This window comes from Fundulus heteroclitus, chromosome 19 (assembly GCF_011125445.2).
Source record: "Fundulus heteroclitus isolate FHET01 chromosome 19, MU-UCD_Fhet_4.1, whole genome shotgun sequence".
NCBI lineage: Eukaryota > Metazoa > Chordata > Actinopteri > Cyprinodontiformes > Fundulidae > Fundulus > Fundulus heteroclitus.
In genome coordinates, this window is record NC_046379.1 from 29614839 (window position 1) to 29630323 (window position 15485).

Consider the following 15485-nt stretch of genomic DNA (forward strand, 5'->3'; position numbering starts at 1 on the left):
AGTCCAAGAAAGCATCTGTTATTTTTAACAACCAAAGAAATTCTAGCATGAGTTATTTCACCTCTCTTCTTGGCAGAATCCGTAGAACCGTGAATTCAGCAGGTGGACACATTCAACACATTTTAAACATGGTTTCAAGCACTTGTACAGTGCAAATTATTAATACTTTTGGTCTTTTTTTTTTATGACTTAAACTGAAGAACAAAGTCAATCTGAGGTCTATGCTAAGTCAAAAAAAAAATCGTGTGTGGCTTTACAGTTTATTGCTGTTTGAATGGTCGCCGTTAAGGTTTTAAATAAACTCTTGTTCTTTCAGCAAAAAGGGCGACACAAATCTGTTCCTTGCTATTGTTAGTATCAGATGACCCTCTGTTTTGACAATGTAGCAGAGGCAAAACAAGGGATGTCATGTGATCTCCGAGCTGCGCTCTGATTGGTTGGCTGCTCCTATGGGGGGCGTGGCCCGTTTGGAGTTTGCGGTAGAAGAAGACGACTCGGACAGAAGAGAGGGGGAACGTGAGAAGGGAAATGTCCTCGGTTCCAGACGGGAAGAAGCTGGTTCGCAGCCCCAGCGGCCTGCGAATGGTTCCGGAAAACGGAGCCTTCAGCAGCCCCTTCTCCCTGGACGAGCCTCAGTGGGTTCCGGACAGAGAGGTGAGACGTCGACGGCCAAATGCGAAGCGTTGGCACAGCGAGGGAAAGCGGTATGAGGCAATAATCAGGACGTTTCCGCTCAGGGTTTTCAGAATAAGCGTAGCATTTTTTTTAAGTTCGTCAAAATGCTATTTGACTAGTGACGCTTGAGCATAGAATGGAAATATAATTTATTGTCCCTCAGTGGTAAAGTGCAGGTGTACCAGCTGCAAAGTGGAAGGCAAATGGCAGCAGGTAAAAAAAAAAAAGTCGGCACAGTAAGGACACAGTAATGGTACTAAATGCAGAAAAAATAAGAATATATATATATATATATATTCCCCTCTCGCTTAAAGTAAAGGTTAATTTGTCAATTTGTTTTCAGTTTTCTCTGAGCAGAAATGTATCAGAGACAGCTGAGTTTCTCTGTTCATGAACGTCCATCCATCTGTACTCCATAGCCACTCAGAGCCCAGGCTGGGATCCAAACCCACAGCCTTCTTGGAAAGATGAGCTAAAAAAGCTTTTTTACATCACAACAACGTTGCCTCGGTTCCTGAAATGAAGAATAAAATGAACAATAAAAAATAATCCATAGATTAGACAACAATAAGTAATAAAAGTAAAAAGCAACAGTGCAGACTACACAGCCCGTTTCAACTTAATGTTTTAAATACATTTAGAACTGTAATAGTTTCACTTTATTACCTAAAGTATTCACTCTTCTGCCGTGACTCTCATGTGAACTTAAGTGACATCCAGGTCTTATTCCATAGGGATCAATATGGCGTTGGTCCACACTTTGCTGCTATAACAGCTTCAGCTGTTCTGGGAAGGTTCTGGAGTGTTTATGGGAAGTCTGAGCATTCTTTGAGCAGCGCATTAGTAAGGTTAGGTAACGATGGATGAGAAGGCCTGGTTCTCAGTCTCTAAGGTCTTCCATCAGGTTGAGGTCTGTGCAGGCCAGTGAAGGCCATCCACAGCAAACTGTCTCATCCATGTCTTCATGGTCCTTGCTTTGTGCTCTGGTGCAGTCATGTTGGAAGAGGAAGGGACCAACTAGAAACCCCCCCTCCACCAAACTTTACAGTCAGACAAGTAGCTTGAAATGGGTCTTTCACGTTGGGTGAGAGGATGTTCCGACCGTGCAGACGGTTCGGCAAAGCTTGGCTTTCAGTACATCCCAAAAATCAGAAAATGTGAAGGGCCACTAACCGAGGAGTTGAGTGCTGAACGTCGTCGAGCCTGTATCTACAGGCCAGCAGGAACATGTACGTGTTTGTTACTGCCAGTTGCCAGAACCGCGTTATCCACTTTAAGTGTCCGCTCATTTGTTACAGAGCTGTTAAAACACTGATCGTATGTGTCCGTGGGTTTCAGGGCACGAAGCTCTTCCATTGTGTCGCCACGCTACACAATGGCGTTTACTAAGGAATAACTATGCCGTAGTAAGATATCAGAGGCAGTTTCACTTGCACAGTTGTTAAAAGTATCATCAATACACTTTCTGCTTGTCTGGAAACCATGATGATCATGGTTGCCTAGCATTGCCTAGCATCTTAAGGGTGTTGGTCACTTCTGGCTCAGACGTGTAGGAACTATGTTGACACTGCAGGAAGTTGCCGACTCTGCGCGCTGTACGCCTCAGCATCCCCTTCCTCGTGTCCGTTTACTTGGCCTACCGCTTCCTGGCAGAGTCGCCGTCGCTCCCGACCGCTTCCGCTTTGTTATAACGCCACTGACGGCTGACTGGGGAACGTTTAGGAGTGAGGACATTTCACAACTGTGGGCTTATCGCTGAGGTGGCATCCCGTCAGAACCGTGCTGGAGCTGACTGAGCTCCTGTGACAGAGGCAATCTTTCACAGATGTTTGTAGAAACAGTCGGCAGGCCTGGTCGTTTTATGCAGCGGTGGAGGTGATCGGAACACCTGGTCTCCATGATCTGGATGGCGAGCTACCTTTGGTGATATGGTGGATGTTGTTTTAGCAGCAGTAGGAATAGTTGCTGGAAGGAATTTGTTCGTTCTGCAGTTTTGTATAAACCTTTTGGGTGCGGATAAAACAATAAATTGGTGCAATAAATGAATTAGTTATGCAGATTATTGCCAGATTTTTTTTTAATTCTGTGCCACAGATGGACCTCTCTATTTTAGCACAAGTCAAGATTAATCTTTTAGAAGCGCTCTAGGCTCTAAGGTGCTGGGCTTTTATTTTGGTGGGAGTATATTGCCGTTTCCGGTTTCCGCCTCCGAACTGCTGCCAACGTGACGGTGTTGTGGACGTCGCTGTTGGCGGAGGCTGCTGCGCTGGGCGTTGCTGGCTGCCATGGCCGGTCTGGTGCCTGAAGTTCTGGTCAGCCGAGCCTGTACCGCAGAACTGGACCCGGCCAGAGCCGCCCAGTGCTAGCTTAGCGTGTGCTAGTTAGCCTGCTAGCGGCGCCACAGTGCAACGCTGTTTGCTTAAGTTTGCACACAAATCCAACTTAATCGTTCATTTCCGACTACGATCTCTGCTCAGATGCTAATGTTAATTTTCCCTTAAACTTTTAGGTCTTTGAAAAGTGCTGCGAAATCCCCCAGAGTGCGTGTGTGTGAGAGAGTAAACGACCTGAAGAGATAGTTTTAGTAGAAAAGTGAAAATGAGCTGAAACGGTGGTGTGTCTGTGCTCTGAGCAGCTGAATCAGAGCAGCAGCCAGGCTGCTGTTTGTCTGGAATCTGCACTGCTCAGCAGGTTGTGTAACATCCTGTTTTTCCTCTGTCCCTGTCACCCAGTGTCCCAGATGCATGCAATGTGACACCAAGTTTGACTTCATCAGAAGAAAGGTGGGTTTGGTCCTTCTTTCCGCACCATCACAGCTGCATCTGACTGAAAAGACTTTATCTGATCAGGCTTTGATCTGTCATTGGGTCTGTTGTCCTCTCATTTCCCCCCCAGTTTGGATTGGGAGCTCTACGGTGTGCCTGCTGACTTCTCTCCTCAATATTTGTTTTACTTTTGTGTAGGGAAAGTTCTCAAAAAAAAGAGAATCTGCGATGTCTAAGGAAGAAAAGAAAACAATTTAAATTTGCCAGCAGGGATTTTCAATCGCAATCAAAAATCCGGCTTGCAAAATATTTCTCAGTTTGTGGTATCACAGTCGCCAGCAGCATGTGCGTTCAGCCCTGTTGAGCTATTCCACGTCACGCTGTGATTACAGCAGCCAGTCCTACCAGGTCTACGGCAACTTTCCACATTTAAGAGGCTGAAAAATGTGATCGTTCTTTTTTTGCAAAATAGCTGTCAGTCCGTCTGGATGGAGAAATGGTGTGTTCACAAAGATGTGCCATGTGAATTTCCCCTACACACATGACTCTGCATTCGTGTGAAATGGGTTCAACTCTGGTCTTAAAATCGTTTCATAACCTCACCCTGCAGACGTGGCACCGTTTAAAGTCGAATGAAATGACAGGACTTTTTGAAGAATGTTAGCAGATGTAACCTGTTCTTGTAGTCCAGCATTTAGGAGAGTTTAGACATTTATTCAGGCTGATCTGATCGGGTCTGCAGGCACACTGAGAGGGTAAACAGAATCTGATTGGCAAACTGGACCGACCACATAATGGGCTCATTTTTTTTATGACTTCTTTGGTTTTCTTTCTGGTGTTGTTCTCGTGTGCGTTGTGCCAGTTTTTTCCTGATTAAATTTGTCATCAGGCACAAATGATGCATGGGGGCAAACGTAGCTTTAGACGTATTAAAACTTTTAAGTCCAGGTCTAACCGATGCGTTTGTGTCCTGCAGCACCACTGCCGGCGCTGCGGCCGGTGCTTCTGCGACAAATGCTGCAGCAAGAAGGTGGCGCTGCCCCGAATGTGCTTCGTTGACCCGGTGAGGCAGTGTGCAGAGTGCGGCCTGCTCTCGCAGAAAGAGGCGGAGTTCTACGACAAGCAGCTCAAAGTGCTTCTGGGAGGTAAAACAGCTCTCGCTTCTGCTGCTCCTCAGCTCACTTTGCTCTGCACTGATGTTGTTGGTCAGAGGGTTAGATGGCCAGGGACGTCATATTGATTTTTAGCTTTTTATGGCACAAACAACACTTTTGTTTTTTTTAAAGTGGAATGACGGTACAGGATATGTCCTGGGTACGTTTAAAACGAGCATTTGGTCCACCGGTTTGAATTGATTTTGGCCTCACGCTGAAAATAAATTACAGGAACAATTATTTGCAGTCACTAATAAGGAGATAAATGTCATTCAGCAAATAGCACCCTGCAAACGTGCTTTTGGTATAATTCTGACAATGTTCCAGGATAGAAAGCGTTGAGTTGGTTTGAGTTGAGGAGTTTCCTGCAGCGCTGGCTGTCTTTTAGACATAGTGAGTACATCTTCAGTATGGTTTCATCAGGGCTCTCTCCAAGCATAATACTCTCCTGCTTTATTGGTTTCCAAAAGTAGTTTTCAAGAGTACCTGAGTCCCTGCGTTCACTGGAATACCTAATGGCGTCCTGGTTTCAACCAACCAGCTGCTGAGTTGAGGGGAAGTTGAAGAAGCTGGTGGAGGTCGTCCTTCTTCTTTATTGGTACCCTTGGTACCAAAACAGCCCACAGCATGATGCTGCCACTAATACCTTTGACTGTTGTTAAAATGTTCTGACGTCTAAAAGCCTCGTCTGGATTCCTCCATTCGTTCTTCCTCCAAATAACTCATCCTTTGTTTTGTCCTCAGTCAGCAGATTTTATTGGTTCCAAATGTCAGACCATTAAAGCATGAGGTAGTTTTGAATAAATACTTTAAAAAATGGCTTTAAAAATCCCGAAAACTATAGAAACCTGAGTCTAGAGAAGTATGAAATGTTCTCATGAATATCTGTAGCTTACAGACCTGCTGATATGAAACACTTGCTTGTTTCAGACTGGATGGCTTGGGAAAGACTACCATATTTTTCAGACTATAAGTCGCACTTTTTTCATATTTTGACTTATATTAAGGTGCGACTTGTTTATCAAATTTAAATGGGAAGTCATCTTGACCTGCATGAACCAAGGAGTGAACATTAACGTCTATAGCCACATGAGGGCTCACTGGGCTTGTGAAAACTATGCTGCTCCTTTATCACTTAAAATAGGGGGACCAGGCGTCCCCGATTTCAGTGTCTCATGATGGAGTAAAAATGTTTAGAGCAGTGAGAGGTATTTAACCGGTCCTGTCACTGCCCGATGTAGTAGAGGAGAGGCGGCTTCCCCGCCCCATCGGCGTTGCAGATCATGCAAAACAAACCAACTCCCAGACAGAGACAGCAGCTCAAAGTGCTCTGAGCGTGACACAACCCTGTTATTGGGCTGTCTGTGAAGCTAACAACAGCTAGCGTTAGCTTACAGCTCTGTTGTCCAGGTGGTTTACAACTTCTCTGATGCACGTAAGCTTTATGTTGCTCTGAAACATCCGTGTCGTACTGTTAGCTTAGAATTCAGCACCGTTATGCTCACGGTCTAATTCAGAGATTTTTCCGAATTTGTCGATATACCAGGTTACCATCTGCAAGAGGACCCTCTGAGAAAAAGGGCAGAACTATGGCAAGCCGTAAAGGCCAATAATCGTCAGTACAACCCGTATTTTACGCGAGCGCGCGTTTTTCACGTCACTGCGCGTTCTGGCTGGAAACACGTAAAAAACACGCGCTCGCGTACAGACGATTATTGGCCTTTACGGCTTGCCATACAGAACTACTTCAATGTCCACCTGTGTCAGTGGGAAAGATGTTGCACACTTCAGTCTTTTGTTGTTTTCCAGGAGGCACCTTCGTTGTCACGTTGGGAACAACAGACAAGTGTGAAACGATGACATGCCGCCTCTCCAACAACCACAGGTGAGTCTGGGATGGCCTTAACATCCCGTTGGATAAAAGCTACGTGCTGCTAGCTTACTGGGGTTTAGGAGGAGGCCCAGTTTTCCCAGCACTGTTCGTCAGGCATCATTTCCCTCTGGAGGAGAAGGCAGACTGACTCTTGTCTCTCTTTTACCTCCTCATCAGGTATTTGTTTCTTGACGGGGAAAGTCACTTTGAGGTTGAGCTGTCCCGGATCTCAAGCATGCAGATACTGACAGACGGGACAAGTCCAGGAGGTAAAAGCCTGTGTGTGTGTTAGAAACGTCAGCATTTACGTTTAAGGTGTTTCAGTCCTGTCAGACAAATCACATTTGGATGATTTCCTGCAGCTGTGGGAATAATTAGCTTTTACTTCCTTTTTTTTCTCCCCTCCTCTTAATAAAGTAACATTTTGCACTTTGAATGTCATGAGAAAATAATTAGAATATGTCTCTATTAACCCTGAATGTTCTTCTCTGACTAACCCTGCTGCTCTGCCTCCGGTGACGGTTCTCCTCTTCCTCTGGACTCAGAGGAAGACATCCACACTTACACCAGTCTGCTGGACAGTCACTGTATCTTTGAAGGTTGGCTTCAGCTCGCTCCTCCCAGTCTCCATCCCTCCTCCCTTCCTTTCCTTACTCCCTCCCTCCCTTGTTTCTTTTTCTGTTCAAATCTCATGTCTCGCATTCCAACAGAAATCACCTTATGAAATGTACAGCTTGTCCCTAGAATGTTGTTTTGCAAACTTTGGAGATTGATCAATGAATAGTAAAAAAAATACGAATAGAAATGCAGCCGATAACACATTCAATTCAATTCAATTCAATTTTATTTATATAGCGCCAAATCATGAAACATGTCATCTCAAGGCACTTTACAAAGTCAAGTTCAATCATATTATACAGATTGGGTCAGATTATACAGATTGGTCAAAAATGTCCTATATAAGGAAACCAGTTGATTGCATCAAAGTCCCGACAAGCAGCATTCACTCCTGGGGAACCGTAGAGCCACAGAGAGAGTTGTCTGCATTGTACATGGCTTTGAAGCAATCCCTCATACTGAGCAAGCATGAAGCGACAGTGGGAAGAAAAACCACCCATTAACGGGAAGGAAAAACCTCCGGCAGAACCGGGCTCAGTATGAACGGTCATCTGCCTCGACCGACTGGGGTTACAGAAGACAGAACAGAGACACAACAAGAGAAACAAACAAGCACAGAAGCACACATTGATCTAGTAATCTGTTCTACATTAGATGGTAGTAGCGGGTGAGCCGTCTTCTCTGGATGATGTCACAGTTAACAGAACGCCAGACCAGGTGTACCTACTATGAAGAAAAAGAGAGAGAGCAAAAAGTTAAAAGCTGAAATGACGACAGTCATTTCAATGTAATACAATGCAAAACTGGAGAACAGTAGACTGAAGAACAGTAGAAATCAGTAGAGTGAGAAAAATAAACCCTGATGTCCTCCAGCAGCCTAAGCCTATCACAGCACAACTATAGAGATAGCTCAGGTATGAGCCACTCTAACTATAAGCTTTGTCAAAAAGGAAAGTTTTAACATTAGTCTTAAAAGTAGACGGGGTGTCTGCCTCACGGACCAAAACTGGGAGTTGGTTCCACAGGAGAGGAGCCTGATAGCTAAAGGATCTGCCTCCCATTCTACTTTTAGAGACTCTAGGAACCACCAGCAGACCTGCAGTCTGAGAGCGAAGTGCTCTGTTAGGAACATACGGGGTAATTAGAGCTCTGATATATGATGGAGCTTGATTATTAAGGGCTTTATACGTTAGAAGGAGCATTTTAAATTCTATTCTTGATTTAACAGGAAGCCAATGAAGGGAAGCTAAAATTGGAGAAATATGATCCCTCTTGTTGATTTTCATCAGAACTCTTGCCGCAGCATTTTGAATCAGCTGAAGACTTCGAACTGCATTTTGTGGACTTCCTGATAGTAAAGAATTACAATAGTCCAGCCTTGAAGTAACAAATGACACATCTGGTACACATTTGTCCAATGTGAGCATCTGTACACCACTACTAACATAGATGATCTCCATCACATCAAAGCGGTTTCACATGATGAATATTGATTTTGAAAAGAAGTGTTTACATTTTCTAATATAATAAAAGACTGTGACGCCTCTTCACCTGAAGACCAAAGCTAATCTCCATCCCAACAACACTCAGCCTTTCCTGCTGCATGTCTTCGTGGGTTTGTTCGGTTCAGCATGAAAATATTTCCTTTTGCACTATTCCAGTGCAGCTGATGATTAGAGCGCTCCTTTGGTTTGTTATTGCTGCTGTCATTGCTTCACAATGTCCTGTCTGTTCACATAAATATTAATCAGTTCAGGTTTATGGGGATGTTAGCCCTCTGAGCCGGAGAAAAACTTCTATTTTCTCATCTCATCCAGTTTTATTTAGTGTTGCGACTGTTTTAGACTTAAAGTAACAAATGCTGTAGTTAGAAAAAGGAAAGTGAGTTTTCTCTGAGTTGTGTGTGTGTGTGTGTGTGTGTGTGTAGGAGGGACGTCACGGGCTAGCGGGATGCTCCTCCATTACAAACCGATGGGCTCCCAGGATGCACAGCAGCTACAGATGGAGGCTGCGGAGGACAAGAAGGTGGCAGCATTGTGGCTCGCTGCAATGCACAAGGTACGATGAACGGCACACCCGAGTGTGTATTGTTTGGCACTCTAGCGACTTAAACACTATGGGGTTCACACAGCTTTAAGCGCAGGAAGACCATGCACTGCAATACAGGTTTTCTTCTACATGTAACTGATCGTGGCGCACCGCCGCACCAAAATAAAAGCCACCACACCTTCAGAATGAATTAAAAAATGTGTTAAAACAATGTCAAGCTTGTGATATAGCATACTGTATGTTTTTGCACGTATTCTAGTCATAATCAGAGTTTAAAATGAACTTGAATATCATGAAATGACAGCTCGCTGCGTAGCTGCGCTGCTCTCAGTAACGAAGGAAAACTAGAGACGACAGTCCAGTGTTGCCAACTTAGCAACTCTGTTGCTATATTTGGGGTCTTTTCAGACCCATATAGCAACTTTTATTCAGAAAACTGACTAGAAACAAAATAAAGGGACTTTTCTCTGTGTTTTTGGTAATTTAGCGACTTCACGTGAAAGCAGCAATCTGTCTCAAACAGTTGCGTTTTTATTAAGAACGGGAAATCCAAACATGCAAAGCCCTGTGTGAAAAGTTATTGCCCCCTAAAACTAATAAATGGAGCCTCCGTTGGTAGCTACACCTGTAATTAAATGTTTGCAATAACTGGCAAGTGAATCCCCTGGGTTCAGAGAATCATGGTGGTGGTTCCAGGAGACGCGGCTGAGCGCTGGGGTGGGGGTCTTAAGCAGGGCTGCTTGCTGCCGCGGTCAGGAAGAGGGAAAGTGACCTGCTGAGACATGGAGTGACAACAGGATGCTTTGGCCACTGAACTCTCTTTTGAGGTAGAGGATTTTTCACCCCACAAACTCATAACTGTGAGATGAAAGCATGAATCATTTGAACCAATAGGAAAATTCAACTGCAATAGCTACCATTCAAGTCTAAGAGGGCGGCACTAAGACGGTTTTAGCACAAATATTGCAGAACTAAAAAAAAGCTTGCATAAAAATATGCAAAGGCTCAGTTTATACAGTTTATCTGCTAAAGTTTATTTTTGCGGTGAGTTACACTTTAAGATCATGCCACAACATCTCAATAAGATTCAGGTCAGGACTTTGACTAGACCACCTGAAAGTCTTCTTTATGTTTTCCTTAAAGCTCCAGTGTGGAAGATTTCCACACTGGAGCACCATCTAGTGGTGCACTCAATGAATTACAAATAAGTATATTTCTAAACTACTCATTCTAAGCTATGAGAACTCTTTCATTTTTGATGCGATTATTACACGGTTGCCAGAATATGTATTTATGGAAGCATTACTTGATTTGTGCTAATAAAAAGCCAAATTAGTTACACACTGTCCCTTTAAGCCACACATAAGTTGTCGTGTTTTGGATCGTTGTCCTGCTGCAGAACCTACGTGCTCTTCAGCCTGTGGCCACCAACAGAGGGTTTTGGTAAAAGGATTTGCTTTTTTACACTGGTCCATGTAGGTTTGGCTTTTACGTTCAGAATAAACGCTGCATTTTGTGTTTACGTTTGTTACTTTTATTGAATATAACCATAAATGCCCATCAAAAGCATGCTGGTACAATAGAAGGCTATATATAACCTGTGATGGCGCTGAGTATGTTCTCCATGTTTTCTCCAAAATAAATGGACATCCAAGTGTGTTCTTTCTGTGAAAGCTTTTAAACCTTTGCTTTGTGAAACTGAGTGAGAATTGTGCAACCTTTACAAATCTAGGTAAAATGCTATGAATGAGTTGGATATTTATGAGATCGCAGAACAAACATGGTGGAAAATATAGAGAAGTATACACCGATTCTTGAAGAACTTCTGTTGAAGCTGTGCACTTTAAAAACAAGACCTCAGGAAAAAAATATGGTGGCTTAGGAATGTCCGAAATAAAAAATGTAGTGTGGATTTTTAAAGAAAAGCAGATCTCCTAAAGTCGTTTGGCGTTGTCTTTGTGACAGGCGGCCAAACTGCTGCATGACGCCCGGGACCAGTGACGGCCAGGACTGACCGTGGAAGAGGCGCACACCCAAGTGTTTTACAGCCCATCCAGATTCAGATCGGGTTTGTTTTCATCCAGACTCTAACATCAGTACAGATTTGATTTATCCATCTGATTTCTCATCGGTTCTTTATGCCAGCTCTCGTCAGTAATTTTTGCAAGAAATATTTCTAAAAAAATAAAAAACACTTATTGTATAACCAGTACTCTGTACATGTGAAGGTTTATTGTATATTTTCTCACTTTTCAGGCTCCCGTTTGGTTTAATTCACTAAATGGGGCATGCAGTATAGATGTTGTTACAAAGTTGCTTTAATAATAATTCCTCAGTTTTGTTAACAAAACTATAAAATCGTTAGTCTTCATTTCGTCATTCATTACACAGAGAGATTAAATCCTGCCGTGTGTTATTAGTGGCACAGGAGTTTTCATTTCTAGTTAGCACAACCAAGTAGTACCTGCTGCAGCTCTTCCAGTTCCAGGCTTATTATAAGCACATTAAAGGACAGAAGCAACCAACGTGTTACACAGGTTGAGAAGCAGATATTTCAAAATCTTCTTTGCATCAGGAAGCTGTTGTTGTTGGCTGGAAAACTGCAAGAAAGTCTGGCCTGGATCTTCTGTTTTATTTAGAGTTATTAGTTTTATTCAAGTTATTGAATCTATTTGTAAAATCCACCACCCTTTGACGTGGTTGTGCTTGAGCTTTTCTCTAAGATGCCATTTTCTCTCTCTTAAATTAGAGTCTTAGATCAGAATTTGTTTTTTGTGGTTTCCAATCTAAAAAAAAACAATTTTCGGTCCCAAAGATCTAGGTCCGATCTGTGTTTCATCCTTGCTGCTGAGAGCTCTCATTATTTATCCAGATGAGAAGCAAAGGCAATAGCTTCCTGTTTTTAACATCTCACTGATACTGAAAACGATTAATTTTGAGTCTTCACTCAGTTAACGGCTTCCACACCAAAGACTGTTGTACTGCGATCCAGTGGCCTGTTGTGTTTGATTAGGAGGGGGGGTCAGATTGAGGTTTTGACTGGCCTATCACCAGTCAGGGCTGACCATCTGACCCTGGTGACCAACTGATTTTTGTATTTTTTTTTTTTTTATATAGGATTTTTTTGGTGTGCATCTGTATTTTAGATGTGCAACTCTAAGAGAACTGATCTGGCTAACTACAGTAAAAATGCACACTTAGGAGGTGAGGGAGAAAAGTCTCCTGCATAAGGCCAAAGCCAGAAGAGACAACAGCTCCTGAAATGCAAAGAGCATCACACCCTTTGGTCTGGTTTCTGATAGTAGCACCATGCTACTTGGTGTTTTTGCTTTTTGTTTTATTGAGGGACTAACTTTCACTCCTTCCTTCATCTGCATCAAGGGATCTTTTGACTATTCACTGACCAAAGTGATGTATGAACACACGGAGAAATCCTTTAAATATAGTTTCAAGTACCCAAGTAAAAGTTTTCTATGAGCTATTTTGTTACCTATTCCTGCTTTAGATGACATGCCTGACTGATCTAATGTCCTTTTTAAACCAACTATAATGAAGGTTTTTGTATTGCTGGGAGCGAGTTATTCCTTTTGTAGACACTTTATAGATATGAATTGTTCACCTCAGTGTGAAACCATCCATGTTTGGTGGTCATGTGGAGTATTTGAACAGAGACAACACACTACAGTAACCCAGATGACCTGCAAGCAGACCCACCATGACTCAGCACTATTACATTTGAGAGCAAAAGCTCACTGTTACTATAAAAAATAAACTTGAAAGGTTGTTTTTTTTTTTTTATTAGAAGGCAAGTCATGTTTTTAGCTGTTTGGCTTTAAATTCATTTTTTGAATATGATTATTATGTAAGGAACAAGTGAAGAATGTCAAAGAATTGAATCTCTAAACTAAAGAGACTGGAGAAAATAATCTTATGTAGCACTTTCTTGAAAAAAAAAAAGATGATTTATCAAATACTTTTGCTTTATTTGTTTCTATATTGTGAAAAAAATAAAGTTGAGGCAGGGGGTAAAGTTGATCCACCAAAATGATGCCCCTGTTCCACCTCAGAAAACCAGCTAGCCGTCACCTCTTGGTGCCTGTTCAGCTGAAATACTGGTCAGTAATTGATCCCTCAGTTCAATTGTTCATAGTGCATACTTTATAACCGCACAATAACAATTTGGATGCTGAACTTTGTTACTGTAATGTTGTTGACTCCTCACAAATTCTCAAATGTGCATATTTTTTTATTTCTCTGCATGAACAATATATATATATATTTTATAATAGCACAAAGTTGGCCAGCAACATTTGCTGGGTTCTGCCTACATGTTCTGTTCAATAAAAACACCTTTCACCAGCTTCCTTCTACGCTTTGATGTTTGTTTGTTTTTTCCTGCTCCCCTGAGTGATAAAATTAGTAATATTTAATTTAAAATGTATTTTCCTGTTTTAAAGTCTTCCTGTCAGTTCACAGGCATGTAAAGGTTTTGAGGTAAGAAGAGAACCTGCACAGATATCCCTTGGTTATTTTCTGAACTGATAAGCAGCCATCTCTCTACCAGAAGAAACAGATATATGAATAAGAACAAAACTTCACCTCAACTAAAGGTTTCTAAGGAAGTGGTGGACTGTGCAGCCCTTTGTTTTAATTCATTATGATTGTTTAAATGTGTTAAGCAGCACCAAATGTAAAATGTAAACATGTGCAATCTGTTCTGCTCTGAGTCCACTTCTCAGTCCTTCCTTCTCGGTTATGTTTCTAACAATGCCCCATCTTGTTGGACTTTCTGTTAATAAATCAAGTGTTTATAACTATGTCTTCCTGTTTTGTCTCAATTTTATTTATGTAGGCCTGTAGAGCCTCTTTTTGTTCCATACATTTTTTTTTTTAAACTGCTATTTTACTTCATGGAGAGGAGGCGAAACGTCTTCAACTATGGAAAACAAGTCCAGTTGTTTTGTTTTTTACTTTTGGTTTTTAGGCATTTACAGAATCATCGAAGCATTAATTAGTAGGCAACTCTTTTTCCTGGCTAGAATAAATGCCTCTCGTCTAGTACTAAAAATTATAGGCTTCCACAATCCATGAAATCGATTGTCAAAAGTGCATTAAATAAACTATGCAGTTATACATGTGTTACAATGTAACTGGGAACTCTCAAAAGTAAATACACAACTGTTAAATACAGTGCAGTGTCATGCAGTGTTGTAGGACTCGATTCCGAGACTCGAACTCGAGTCCGAGTCATTAGCTAAATTTAGAGACTCGTGACTTGACTTGGACTTGAGCACTGATGACTCGAACTTGGACTCTGACTCCTACATTCAGATCATTCTGACTCGGAAATTGAGAAAAGACTCTACTTTTTTTTTATATCATTAGGCTATAATTTTAATGTCATTAGAATATTATTTGGTGTATGATTTTAATATCTAAATTATTAGTGCAATGTGGTGGAGTGTGGATTTTTTTTTAGTTAAAAAACATACTTTAGTGCGGGACTTGACTTGATCAATAAGGACTCGACTTGGATCAATAGTAACTCGACTCGGACTTGACTCGGACTCGACTCTGATTTTTTTTAATGACTTGACTCGGACTTGAACACTGGAGACTCGAACCTGGACTCGGACTCGAGGCATAGTGACTTGACTACAACACTGGTGTCATGCGCTGGGCTGACTGTTCTTCAGAAGGAATTGTGTTTTTTTTTTTTTTTATATAAATATAAATTAAATTATGGACATCCCAATCAGTCAGTTTTAACCAAAAACATCCAGGTGCCCGCTGGAAAGCTGAAGGGGGTTTAATTTGTCAGCAACACAGTAAGTCTAAAAATACATCTACTTATTTACAAAGGGATGTCTTTGTGAGAGGAAAGAGAGTCCAGAAGTAAATTCAACTAAAAAACTTTGTAGTCGTCTCATTCTGAGAGTTTTGAAGACCTATTGGTGGAACCATATCATGGTAATTTTTTAAAATGTTACCAAATCAAGATATGACTTGATAAACTGATACTGAGTGCATGAGACTTATTCAAAAGGTACTTCAAGATAAGGATGTGCATATTTGCAAAACACAGGTTATACCTTATTTTATATTTTTGACAGATTTGTTTTTCACTTGAGCTATCGGGTATATCTGTGTATGCTGTAAATCTGTCTCAGCGAGACACTCCAGCTAAAATACGGCAAGCTAGATGGCCCAACAGAGAAAAGTGAGGAGAGGGTCGTTGGAGGTGTCTCGTCTTTTCTAATTATATCTATCGGAGCTGCAGCAAGAGCAAAGCTTAAACACGGAGACTCCTCACAACGTCTCCAGGTTATTAATGGACTTAACCAACAAATG

General features: G+C 41.9%; 1 protein-coding gene across 2 annotated transcripts; it reads left to right on the top strand.

Moving 5' to 3' along the window:
* The first annotated feature begins 432 nt into the window (after nucleotides 1-432).
* Nucleotides 433-13953, top strand: zfyve21 (zinc finger, FYVE domain containing 21). Of its 2 annotated transcripts, XM_012875903.3 has the most exons (8): nucleotides 433-654; nucleotides 3408-3458; nucleotides 4417-4585; nucleotides 6404-6479; nucleotides 6645-6736; nucleotides 7013-7066; nucleotides 9013-9143; nucleotides 11100-13953. In XM_012875903.3, exons 1-8 carry the CDS (start codon nucleotides 529-531, stop codon nucleotides 11133-11135), a joined length of 735 nt encoding a protein of 244 aa, XP_012731357.1. In that variant the 5' UTR covers nucleotides 433-528; the 3' UTR covers nucleotides 11136-13953. The 2 variants fall into 2 exon arrangements, with proteins under 2 accessions (XP_012731357.1, XP_012731358.1); XM_012875904.3 differs by lacking the exon at nucleotides 7013-7066 and having other exon boundaries at nucleotides 437-654.
* Nucleotides 13954-15485: the final 1532 nt, after the last annotated feature.